At 39.0% G+C, this 13,554-nt stretch overlaps 1 protein-coding gene across 1 annotated transcript; it reads right to left on the bottom strand.

Annotated features, from left to right (window-relative positions):
* Nucleotides 1-6,974: 6,974 nt before the first annotated feature.
* On the bottom strand, nucleotides 6,975-11,803 carry LOC139462333 (uncharacterized). The gene is made up of 3 exons (XM_071243983.1): nucleotides 11,731-11,803; nucleotides 10,237-10,512; nucleotides 6,975-7,414 (listed from the first exon to the last, which is right to left on the bottom strand). The coding sequence occupies exons 1-3, from the start codon at nucleotides 11,801-11,803 to the stop codon at nucleotides 6,975-6,977; spliced, it is 789 nt and encodes a 262-aa protein (XP_071100084.1).
* Between the last annotated feature and the right edge of the window lie 1,751 nt (nucleotides 11,804-13,554).

Here is a 13,554-nt window from a genome sequence, read left to right as displayed (position 1 = left end):
AGATTGTATAATGTTCGAGATATGCTCCGGAAAAAAAGAAGATTACAGACAGACGGACATACTGACGACTATATATCATCCCGTCGTTATATATGTATGGGGAATAAAAATCAAGTCTATCATTTCTTCTATCAATGTAATGATGATCATCATGATCAATATGACCATCATCATGAACAACATTGTCATCTCAAAGTTTTGTTGTTGTTTTTTTCGTTCTGACGAATGCTGACAATATGTGCAGTAAAATTTCGACATTTATTGTCGCTCGCGACAATTTATGCCCGTCGACATAATGCGCCGGCGACAATATGTTGACATAACCATGTTTGATGGTGGATACAAATGACACAAACAAGAAAAGTAAAGTTGGTGGTGTGATGATGGTGTATTTTGTACGGGTATCATAGTTGTCAAACGTCAATTCATAATAATCAAATCAATTCTCATGTCATGTGTTCACGACGCGCTGTCATTGTGTCTGACCCACTGACGTAGTTCATAACAGTCCTTTCTCATCTAATGAGGATATTATGTGAATACACGTGTTGTAAAGAAACTACAAGAGTTGTTCCTATAGAGCATGTTGAGCATACATACGTTCATGTCACCTCTCTTATTTTAGGAACTCCATGCTAGTATTATATTCCGCGATACAGCTGATTGTTGTGTGGCTATCACTATAAAGATGAAGTCCCACGTTCCAAAATAATTGTGTCTTTGGTCTTCAGTATACAAAACAGTGTTATAACAAAATATTAGAATTTACATTCACTTTGTGTGAGTTAGAAAACGTGCAACGTTATGCATAACAACTGGTTTATTGCATATAGCGACGTTTCGATGTAGATTCTTACACCGTTATGTTGCTGGAGTGTAAGAACCTACATTGAAACGTCGCTATATGCAATAAAAATCACATGTTCTTGTCCATAAAGTTGTACGTTTTCTTACTTGCTCACCAACTTCTAGAATGCCAAGCAAACAGTTTGTGTGCGTTTACTGGAGTATGAACCTTTACGGAGTGACGACCAAACATTGTGTACAGTTTGGCCCCCTCATGCTCTAATAAACTCACACAAAGTGAAGGTCAATTCTTACATGTTATACATATATCATTGGACATAAATCCTTGTAAATACAAACTAAACTACCAAAAACTATAACGTCTTTGACATGGATGATTGCTGGGTTCACGACAGATTGAAACATGTTTAAATCACGGTGTGTCATCTTAATGTGTGAGTAAGGCCACTTTGATTAAACCACGAGTAAAGGTATAATGCTGACAAAGCAAACGTCTAATCAGCACGAAATTGTAATTCGAAAACATGATCAGCGGATCCTTACACGTAGAATATACGCAACTCTGTTCGGCGAGGCCTTAGACCAATGGGTCATCCGTGCGTCTACATTAACTATTCTTAATTGGCAGGTTTTAACATGTGTTGATTTGTATGCCCTTTAAGTTGTGTGTTTTATTCTGCAGTGAGCAATATCCGAAACATACTACGAACGTCTATGAATACCCAAGCCTTGGGCACAACATTTGTTTCATAATATTAGTTAAAACTGACCGGGGATGACACTTTGAAACCCAGGCAGCACATAGAAGGTAGTCGATCCTCAAATCAGTCAGCCAATACGACAAGTTTGGTAAACCGGGTCCATTCTCGATCAAGTAGCAGGTGATCACTTTCTTACCAGTTGAAAAACATCCTCCCTTCGCGTAATGATGGCGGCCGATCCTTGTAGAGAGTTACGATAAACAGCAGTGTTCTGTCAAAACCAACAACATTTTGTCATTACGTTTTGAATGCATTCTTATTTATGAAATCATCAATTGTTTACTGTTGTCGAGTATTGTTATTAATAAGTAATTGACGTGTTCCAAAAAGTGAAATAACGTACTGCTTCTGAACAAGAAAGGTTCGCGATTATGAAATATGTAAAATATGAAAATGTGTGCTCAGTCTTCACTACAAAAGGATATCTAAACAATATTCATGATCCCTTACGGTTTTGTTCAGTATACAGCGTGTATGGTCCTTGATAAGAACATTTTATACTGTAATTTTACTGTTTTCGGGTGACGGTTCTATACTGTTACTGTTTTCAGATGATGGTTTGAATCGAAGACAGCACTGCTTACGGCATGTTGCGGCAGGTCGGTTTGAAGTGTAGATCCACGTTCACCGGTTAGATAGACAGGGTGAAACTAGTGCCAGAGAGTTCAAACCGGAAGTGATTTAGAAGAATGTCGGGCATGTGCGTGGCGGATCTTTCATGACGGATGTGAGCAAAATGGATTAACACTGGGTCTACCACATCTGTAAAATACCGTTGAATCAGAAATATTTGCTTGGTAGTAAAACAAAAATGCATGTTCAAGGAACATGCTCATCATGCTCACTATGGCAAGGACCCATACGTGAAGCCTAAATGACGGATAAGAGACAGAAATTGTTGTCGGAGCAATTTACGAATGACTGATTTAGAATGATTTACTCCACGTGTAACACATTCCAAACAAATTACAGGACGGGACACGAAGAACGGGTTTGTGTAATGTATCAATGCCATGGATCAAACCGGGTTTTCGATGGTTGATTTATAAGCACTTATGACTACCCAACCATCCGAAGTCGAACCTAACAAAAAAAGATCGTTTCAGAAAGGACACCTTATGATGCAGTCATAATTCTTATCGAATCTATTGACTTACATAAAATTGATGAGGTGTCACTGTACATGTGCAAGAAAGCTCATATAACTGGTACATATACATTCACATGCTAAAGATCCATGTAAGACCACCTACCAGAAACACCGAGGTGAGAATCGTCCATGAAGTTGAGTTAATCAGCTGATGATAATATTCCCAACAACATCAACACTGTTAACCTCTTCAGCGGAAGTGGATGAGATGAATATGATGTTATTGTATCAGCACAAGGAACATGTGTATTATCCTGCTGGACAGGGTTATGGCTGTGCGATGACTGATGTTATAGTATTTCGCCCTCTTATAAATGTGAAGGCAGACCCTTGTTATATGTCCATAACATACACAACCAAACAAGACATGTGTTGGTTATTACCTAATATATATTTGGCTACCACCAATTGCCTACGACTATAACGACCTTATCGAACTGATTCTCGTGGTTGGCGGCTTCCAACACAGTAAAACCCTGAGGGTGTGAGATAATATAAACCAAGAAGATGAAACCCTTGATTTTAATGAGTATTTCAAGTTATAGCAGAGAGAAATGCATTATCTTTCCAAATTATCTTTAACCGAAACAGTATATTGTGTTACCTATGTGATATGCTGATCTGTTTATATAACTTGACAGACAAAAGAAAGTATACATCCACGTTTGATGGTGGCTATAAATCAACAAACAAGACATGGTTATTCCATGGTGATGTATTTGATACGGGTATCATAGTTGTGTGTTTTGACCTGAAGTTTACAGTGTTTCGGGGACTCTTTTCGGCCTAGTAACGTTTTGATAACGTTTGTAATGTTTTGGTCAAGTCCAATTTTCAAATGTATACTTTCTTTCTGCCCGACAGTTTACAGATTGTGATCGATTCACCATTGTTTTCCTTTCGTTCAGTGACTTGTGACTATAGTGTAACGTCTTGGCCATGTTATATGACGTTTGCTTCTGAGTTTTGCTACTAAACAAATCATGACATTTGTATTTCCATATCGATTTTCAAACCATCGAGGGGGCGGTCGGGTAGCCTTGTGGTTAAAGCGTTAGCTCGTCACGCCGAAGACCCGGGTTCGATTCCCGACATGGGTACAATCATGTGTGAAGCTCATTTCTGGTGTCCCCCACCGTGATATTGCTGGAATATTGCTCAAACCATCGAGATGAAGTCTCGAAACAAAGCTCAACGAAACGTGAAGTTGGAAGTCCCAGATTTCCCATTGTTGTCCAGGTCTTGTGGCGAACAACAACCATGTCTTGTGTTAGGTGCGTTATTCAATGTGAGAATACAGTGAGGGTGTTATATTCATTTGGTCAGTCCAACTCGCCAGGTGTGTTGTTGATGACCATTCCGAGTTTGAAGCTGAGACGGAGATGACAGAAGCTACCCCACAGATACGGAAGCTACACACGTCAACCTTAGGAGTCCGACTCACCGACAATTAGCAATCCTCCGCCCTGAGAACAACTGCTAAAGATGCAGTGAGAGGTAACTCGTCGCCTGTACCCGAGAGGCTATCAGCTGTCAGACCCTTCATCGCAAAAAACCCGGTAGACAAGTACAGGTTACCACGCTCTGTTATGTGCGTGCGTGAGTACGTACGTATGTGTGTGAGCGCGCGCGCGCGTATGTGTGTATGTGCGTGTGTGTGTGGTGTGTGTGTGTATGTGTGTGTGCGTGTGTCCTAACTGATTTGGGCATGGACATGGGTACGTGACAAAGCAAAACCCCATTCGTCTAAATCGGCACGTTGCGCGTGCGGAGTCGTTCACGAAGAACGAGGATCCGCCGGAACAATGGACACAACGCACTCAAGTGGTATAAACATCCAATCCACATACAGTCACAGTCCGATCACCGTCAACTTGCACAGTATCTAGCTATATTATGCATTAAGCAAGGTCATAATGTGTTAGCTGTGTCCGATTGACAGATGGTTACAAATCCATTTGAGGCGATTGAGAATTCCAACATGGTCGAGATAAATATTAATATAGATAATCCAATTGTTTGATAGGCATTACTTAGATGTTGACGGATGACAAAGTAGACACAATGCATGGATAACAACTTCAATTACTGTGAAGGCGACGTTTCGGTATAGACCCTAATGCCATGTTTATTGGTTGTATCAAACTCTTTATGACACCATCTGTCCAATAACATAATGGAGACTAAATATGTTTCATTTATCATAGGCACTTCATAAAATGCAGTAAAAAATTGTGTTTTCACTGAAACCACCAAAACAGGTGTGGTCAAAATTGATATGCATTTGGCAATCATTACTTACCAAACTTTCGAGTCGGGAGAACGGCTGCTACTCAAGCTTCTTCCCGAGCTGGCATTGTAGGAAGTGATACGGGAACACCCCACTTAAACACTTGTTAAAGTAACATTAGTTAATGATAGTTTAATAACGGGTTTTATCAACCCCTATTAATGCCGCCATTAACAAATGAAATATTCAGAAATTTATGAACACTTCGGAATCAATTACCCATTAATTACAGAAGTGTTGACTCAGCCGGGTCCCTGTAGTTTTAGTTATTAAATATAGACTGAAATACGCCGTGGCGTATCAAGTTCCTCCAAACACCGAGCTCACGAACACCCATACATAATGTAATGTTTAATGCATTTACATACATCTATTTAAAGACACGTACATACATGGTGAATATACGGAATCAACGATAATTATAAATACAAGGAAACATCTACCAACATTAGTGCATACAGTATTTAATGTATACAAAAGGAAACACACACACAGGTTCAGCGAAAGTTGTTTTTGGTGTACGGTTTTTGATAGATTTGGTTGGTTGGTTTGTTGTTGTACGCCGCACTCAGCAATATTCCAGCTATATGACGGCGGTATGTAAATAATCGAGTCTGGACCAGACAATCCAGTGATTGATATCATGATCATCGATCCACGCAATTGGGATCGATGACATGCTTCAACCATGTCAGCTAGCCTGACCACCCGATTCCGTTAGTCGCCTTTTACGACAAGCATAGTCGCCTTTTACGGCAAGCATTGGCTGTTGAAGACCTATTCTACCCCGAATCTTCACGAGTCGTTTTTGATAGAGATAAATAAGGTTGGTAGGTAAAAAAGGCATTGTACAGGATTTGTTTTTCATCTGTAAATTTGATTTGGGTCGGATGGTATTAAAACAGTTTGCCTGGTTTGGGTCCATACAAATGAAATGTAATGACAATTTATCTTTGGATTTGTTTAATGTTTAGTCAAAGACAATTACAAGGAACATGAGTGGTAGGCCATTTCTTTGAGACCTAAATCAGAATTCAATCGTACACGAACAGTCTAAGGTAGTAAATATGATACCCAAAAGTGAGTATTCGGTACGAATATGTGCAATCCACGTGGCAATCAGAATATATTAAGGAAGTGAGACCGCCAGATTATATAAAACAGCACAGAGGATCAGTTATTTCTTGTATCTAAATCATAATCTTTGTAAAAATTAAATCAGTATCTTTACCCACTATTGTCTAGGTCAGTTTCCTCAATGGGGCAAATGTCTAGGTCAGTTTCCTCAGTGGGGACAGTTGTTTCCTCAATGGGTCCGTTGGCTATTGGCAGTTTCCTCAATGGGGCAATTGTCTAGGTCGGTTTCTTCAATGTGTCAATTTTCTAGGGGCAGTTTCCCCAATGTGTCAATTGTCTGGGGGCAGTTTCCTCAATGTGTCAATTATCTGGGGGCAGTTTCCTAAATGTGTCAATTGTCTGGGGGCAGTTTCCCAAATGTGTCAATTGTCTGGGGGCAGTTTCCTCAATGTGTCAATTGTCTGGGGGCAGTTTCCTCAATATGTCAATTGTCTGGGGGCAGTTTCCTCAATATGTCAATTGTCTGGGGGCAGTTTCCCCAATGTGTCAATTGTCTGGGGGCAGTTTCCTCAATGTGTCAATTGTCTGGGGGGCAGTTTCCTGGAGGAAGTTGCCCTGATACCGAGATGTAGGTCTTCAGTGTTTGTAATCAGTGCACGACACCAGGACAAACACAAGGAAGCAGTGATCTGTAGAAAGGGTTTAGGCCCACAAGGCAACTCTGCTTTTTCGGGAATCAGTAGCACTTGACGGTTTTTAATATGGTAACCAGAGCACATAGCTACAAGCATCAGCACCTATTCAAACCGCTTTTGGAAGAAATGTGGTCTGCCTCTATTTCAAGGAACAGAAGAACTAACGGTACCAAATAGTGTAACCTTGAACCCAATCAAGGAAACAAGGAGACATAGGGAGGAGGGTGGTCTACCTGCTCGGAAAAAGGGGATTTACAAGGGGATGGTGGAGAGATGAGGATGTGTACATTCTGTTTGTTATTATTGGGTACTATTTTAGATTTAGTGCTAATTGGGAGAGAATTGGAAGAAGTCGGTGATTGTGTTTTAAAGTCGCAAGAGGCGATATTGTCTGTTGACAACACAGTTATGCTATTAGACATGGTCTCCGAGATGAATGTATCATGGGTATTGTTACTTCTTGGGATGCGTCTCATGCGTAATGGCCGATGTCTTCGCCGGCGAAACACAGTGTTGAAGGTGGTGTATCGAAACCTCTTTTCTTTCACGAATACACAGATGGTGCAGAGAACGCCAGCTCCAGCTATGGACATAATACCGATCATGATTTTATAACTCACATGTAGAGGAACGTCTGAAACAGAAGAGAGTGACTTGTGTTTAGCGCCGCTCCTTACACTATTTCAGTTATATCACAGCGTATTATAGCTTCGATTAGTCAAGATTTTGGTCATTTCGATATATTTGTCTCCTAGTTTAAGCAAAGACTATGTGACAACCTTCAACAAGAATGTCACGAATCAGTTAATGCTTTAAGCAACCTACTACAAACAATTTAATCACTGTAAAACGTTGACAGTTACATGTATTTGTGCATTCATTTCCCACCAAGAACACATCTGCGATTCTGTTTGCCCGATGTGATGTTCCTTAAATTGCAGTTGAAACAGCTAGATATGAAAATGTGCAAAGAGAATTATGATTTTTTAAAATTTTGTGGAAAAGAAAATGTTTTATGAGGAAGATGAATATCACACGTGCAAGGTGAGGATGCTGACAAAGTCTATGCGAAATTTTGTTTGTATTAATGTCAACATTAACACAAGTACTATTGGTAATAGAAATAATGTATTTTTGGCCTTGTCTTGTGGTTATTTAAATAACGATAATGATTAGTAGCATTTATCTTCCAAAATTGGATTCCACAGGGGATATCGCTTCAATGAAATTGTATCACAATGCTTTGTAGGCCATTTCGTCACAATTGTTGCCATTGCGTCACAATCAAATGACACAACTAATCTCTCTTCTACTTACAAAATGAACGAGTTAGAAGAATGATTTTTGGATTATGAATAGATAAAAGAAATGATAACAACAACACTCGCTATAAAGTTTAAAACTCCTCCGCAAACAAGTTTTATCGACTCTATTTATATTTTTATGTCAAAAGATTATCGGGTCAGATTGTCTATGTCAAAACAACAACCTTCTTACTGACCTATATAAGATTTACACTTAATGATATTGTGAACTACTCAGACAACAATAGGACCGAGCGACACAAAACACGGTTGATTGGTTGGTTGATTGGTTTCTTGTTATTGTCATCTAATTTACATATAGTTAAAGCTTGAAGTCTTTGATAGTTATAGCTTGTTTCAGAATTGTTCCTTGAGCAATATTTCAGACTTTAAATTTCGTATTTCAATATCAACTTTAGGAGAAAACTTAATTCGAGTTATCATACTGCACTATTGTAACTATTTCAGCTTTTATTCATTTGTTTTGAATCGTTTTCTGTACGTAACAACTTCAAACAGAGGTGTAACCATATGTTCCCGTGATCTTCAAGGTGAACAAGTGCCTTGCCTTTGCATGTGTTTGTTCCAAGTGCCACCAATGGGGCAGAATACACTGACCTTTCTATGAACATCTGGTGTCATCACTCTTTGATAATGATTCACACATAAACACATGTTTGCGATATAGTGGTAATACAATCGTGGATTGCATATTATTATGAAAATGTGTTTTGTAGCTTTTATTTATTATTCTAATAATATATAAAAGTATTTCCAGTTAATACCAGCTCAGAGTGTTTTGATCCGTTTTCGAATATGGATCCCATTGCAGCCATGTTTGACAACTCATATTTAATCATATGGCAACTATTTCAACAGATATTGTGACATTTGCTGTAGGGTTGCACTATCTAATTATATGTGATTTTTGGTTTCGCCCAGAAATTCACATTGTATTCTTTAAAAAAAACAGCTTATACATTTTCATTGATTGTATGAATGATTAATTAAAGAAGAAATATTTTGCGAATATTTAGAACATATGGATAAACATTTTGGTCATTTATTCGAAATCTAAATTTCATATGCTTGCCAATTTTGTAGAAAGGGCTTCATCGGGTATCTGGGTGCCATATATTATCGCTAAACATACATACATGTACATATCTGTGAATACTTAATCATAGACTGTGACCACTAAAGTCACCATTGTATTTTGGCATGCACAGAGTCTCACTTCCACAAACTACAATACATGCAACAAAATCATAATTTCCATAATGATAAAAAATCTCTGCTTAAAACAGGGCCCACTGTACTATATTTACCTATGATATGCATGTGTTTATCAATCAATAGTGATGATACCAGCTGTTCACGAAAACGTGAGTGTATTCCACCCCACCGTTGGCACTCGTCACAAATACATGCAAAGGCAAGTCAATTGTTCACCTGACAAAACATAACCTATGGTATAAGTTAAACTTGGGTATTGCATCAGACATAGTTTATGTCAATGCTTTAAATGCTGAAATGTCCTCCATTAACACATGCATTAGCAGGATAACACATGTCTTAGTCACCAATAAGAAGTATTTGACTGTCTTCATTCATGATCTGATATTGTTGCAGCATAATCTGCCTGCTGTATGATACTCATGGATATGATGAATATAGTTTCGCCCGTGATACCTGAATCAAGTGAATAACCATCGGAGGACACTTTCTTTTTTGTTTAATTTTGGGCCACCGTTAAACATGTTGTATACTTTCTTTTGCCCGACAGTATAAATGATTCACAGAACAAAGGTCTTGGAAATTAGCATTTAGAGGTGTTTCCACTGTTTTGTAATGCATGAAGAGATTGGTAATTTATCAGAATTTTATTATATTTCCATGTTAAATTTTAACTCCTTGCATATGTTGTATTCTTTTAAGAGTGGTATTTTGAGTCTGGCGTTAAACAACAAATATAATGGATCTATTACACATTGATACCATGCTGTTTACATCTTTGAATCATTCAAAAAATCCACAGCTTTGATGTAAAAACAGCGTGAAGCTAGTTTTGATGTTTAGAGTAAGTCAATGTATCCTGGTACACGAGGAAATCAAATTCTCTAAAAAGGTGTTTTCAACAAAATGAACTTACTTTCTTTGCCAGCGAGGAAGTACGGGGTAGTTGGTGCACTGTATTGGTCTATACATTTCCCTCTCCACTGATCACAACCATGCTCGCACTGTCTGCAGTCCTTGTCACATGTGTAGCCGTACAAGCCTTTCACACAGCCTTCTGCACACAGCTCGAACAGACACACCGAGTTGTTGCACTGAGGGCTGCAGGGGGTGCAGTTTACGCCATAGTACCCCGCCAAACAACTCACACAGCTGCCGTCCGAGCTGCAAGACAGGCAGTGCACAGAACACTCTGCAACTCAAGGTGAAACAAACGACGTCAATGGTGAATTCAGTCAGTAAGTAAGGTTTTACATCTCATTTAGCAATACAGTAAACTACGGTTATAACGAACACGCTTATACCGAACTGACGGATATAACGAACTAACTTTTTGGTCCCGACTACTTGCTGTAGTCATGCTGTATATGTACTTATAACGAACTACGGTTATAACGAACTAAAATCAGTAGTCCCTTTGAGTTCGTTATAACCGTAGTTTACTGTATTCCCGCAGGGGGAAGGGGAGGGACACAAAAAGTGGGCTTCATGGATTGTACCCATTGTACCAGATCGAATCCGGGCTACTATCGGACTCATTATCTTAAGCTACCCCTTCGCCTTTTAATCAAGTAAATCAAATTTATTGATCCAGGCATACCAACAAAATATATATTCATCAGGTACACGGGCCTTGGCATATTTCATTCATTTAACAGTCTCGTTCTACGTTTACTATAACAATGACATTCTATAGTTACACGAAGCGTGGATATGCAAAGCTAGCTTATACATACATTAAATCATTATTCTTAGACGCCATCAACAGAATAAATTTATATGGATCAGAACATTTCCAATACTTCAAAGGAATGTACTATTTCTTATAGTAAATTATCGGATACATACAAGCAAAATGTGAAATTCACACTCTATGTCACCATTATTAAATAGTTTACAGAATCTACCACTTCTTTGCGATGCCTTCTCTTCTCAATTTCCAGCGGTAACATGCCAAATCTAACGTGTAATAAAATATTCCAAAAGCAAAACCTTGAACACAATAGAGTTACATGTATAAGGTGATGGGTTTATAAATAGCCTTAAATAATACAGTCACTACTATATATCGAGCCCCCCGAAGAATAGGTCTTTAGCAACCAATGTTTGTCGTAAAAGGCGACTAACGAGATCGGATGGACAGGCTCGCTGACTTGGTTGATGCACGTGTATATCGATGTTGTGATGCTAGTCACTGGATTGTCTGGTCCAGACTGGATTATTTACAGACCGCCATCATATAGCTAGAACATTGCTGAGTGTAGCGTTAAAAAACAAACAAATTCAAAACAGTATACCGAGTTAAATCAATTCGGGTTAACAACGCTTTCTGTATTTCGTAGTATTCATTTTCGCTTAACGTAACTCGTATTAGGAAGCTGCTATACACGTATCAAGTGTACTATCTTACCACGGGAGATGGTGATGTAGACCTGGGTTAGCACTACCAGGCTACAAGACACTGAGACAGTCCATGGTGCCATGTTTGAAGTCCTGCATAGATGAGTTTAACTCCTGCCAACAGCTGAGGTCGTGGTCTTGCACTAGGTGAGTGAATATGTCATGATATTTCAGTCAATCAATCAATCAATCAATCATTTTTCATGATGCTGATGAGGCCAAAGGCCTACAGGACATAGTACCCATGGGTGTGTTACAAAATCGAAATCATTCTTAGTTCCACAGCATTGCAGTCTTGTGCAATTAGTGTCTGAGTCATAATAAAGAGCATACGTTGCATAAGGATGGTACGGTCAAAGGTGCTTATATGGTGGCATAATTATTAATTTTTTTTAAAAATTTCTGGTATTTTTCTCGTAATGTCGATTACTTTCTAAGAAAGAAATGAGCAAAAAATCTAAATAATTCAAATTGCGAGAAAATGATCACCATTACGAGAAAAGACTCAAAATGTCGAAAGAAAAATATGGATTGAAATATGCAGGAAAATATTTGAAATTTTGTTCCCAAAAAATTAAATTATGCTACCAAAGTGAAACAATTATATTTTCATAGGAACGTGTATTGTACCCGAGAATATAGCTCAGCAGTTTCGTGGGTGTCCAGGCCCATAAACCTCAACTTCAATCGCATTGCCATGGAAACGTATATTGGTTTCGAGCAAGTTATGTATTCCACGTACCCTCAGGTAAGTAGCTGGTGATGACAAAGTATGTTTGAAGCTGCTAGATAGTTGGGACTCACATTACTGCATCACCCTAATCACTGCTGGACACACGGGAGGGAATGTCACACTACGCCAATTGCCGGAGACGTTTCCCCCGTGTGCCAGTGACGAACAGAATCCATAAGCAATAGGCTAAGTAAGGTGCAACCCCGTCATGTGTTTTGCCCATCCATATCATGGCGTAGACGTTCACCATTAAGTGCACATAAATAAAAGCGACAAACCATAATCATAGCAATCTCTACAAAAAGCAGAGTCAGTTGTACGATTCCGACTACATCATAAGCATGTGTTTAGGAATCGCTATCAATAGTGTTCAAGAAAAAGTGAGTATCCACGAAAATGAGTATTCTGCTTACAGACCAAGGGTTCGAGGCAAATCTGGGTCGCTACTAATCACATGAAGGTAGAGCGTATAACGGTTTCCAAACTGATGTAAAGATACGTACCTTGATACCTGGACTACAAGCCACTGAGTTGTTCACTCACACCGGATTGATGTGTATCTGTTCATGCGAACAACGGTAGTTAATGTTTATTCACGTCTACCATTACTTGTCATTATTCCTAAAGCAGATTACTTGCATGCCACAGAATTTACCATACACTGTTTGATTGTATATTGTTTGTGGCGTCTGTGTGCGGGTGTTGGGATTGGCTATCGATTTCCACCATGTTGTGATTGCTGCATTGAAAGGTCTATAAATCTGTGTTTCTGGTTGTGCAAACTCTGATTGAATAAGCATACGTCCATTAAGGATGAATACACGCGCGACAGTTATTAATCTCATCCATTTGAAACGGTGAAGAATTGTTGCCGTCACTACTATAAGTTGTTCACTAACATTACCTTCAATTTTAGCATTGATTTCAGCTGAATATATATGTTTTGGTCTTCTGCGCGTAATGGAAAGCCTTCGGTGTTTTTAATGAGAGAAGGCATCAATGTAGCTTTGGCCCTGGATCCGCTAATGGGAGGGAGGGGGCTGGGGTGGGCGGACGCCCTGATCATGAACCTTGACTTGTGAGCATTGTGCCCGTGCTCGT

This window comes from Haliotis cracherodii, unplaced genomic scaffold, assembly GCF_022045235.1.
Source record: "Haliotis cracherodii isolate W230 unplaced genomic scaffold, xgHalCrac1.p SCAF_1, whole genome shotgun sequence".
Classification (NCBI taxonomy): Eukaryota; Metazoa; Mollusca; class Gastropoda; order Lepetellida; family Haliotidae; genus Haliotis; species Haliotis cracherodii.
The sequence above is the reverse complement of the archived record's forward strand: the minus strand, read 5'-3'. Positions and strand labels throughout refer to the sequence as shown.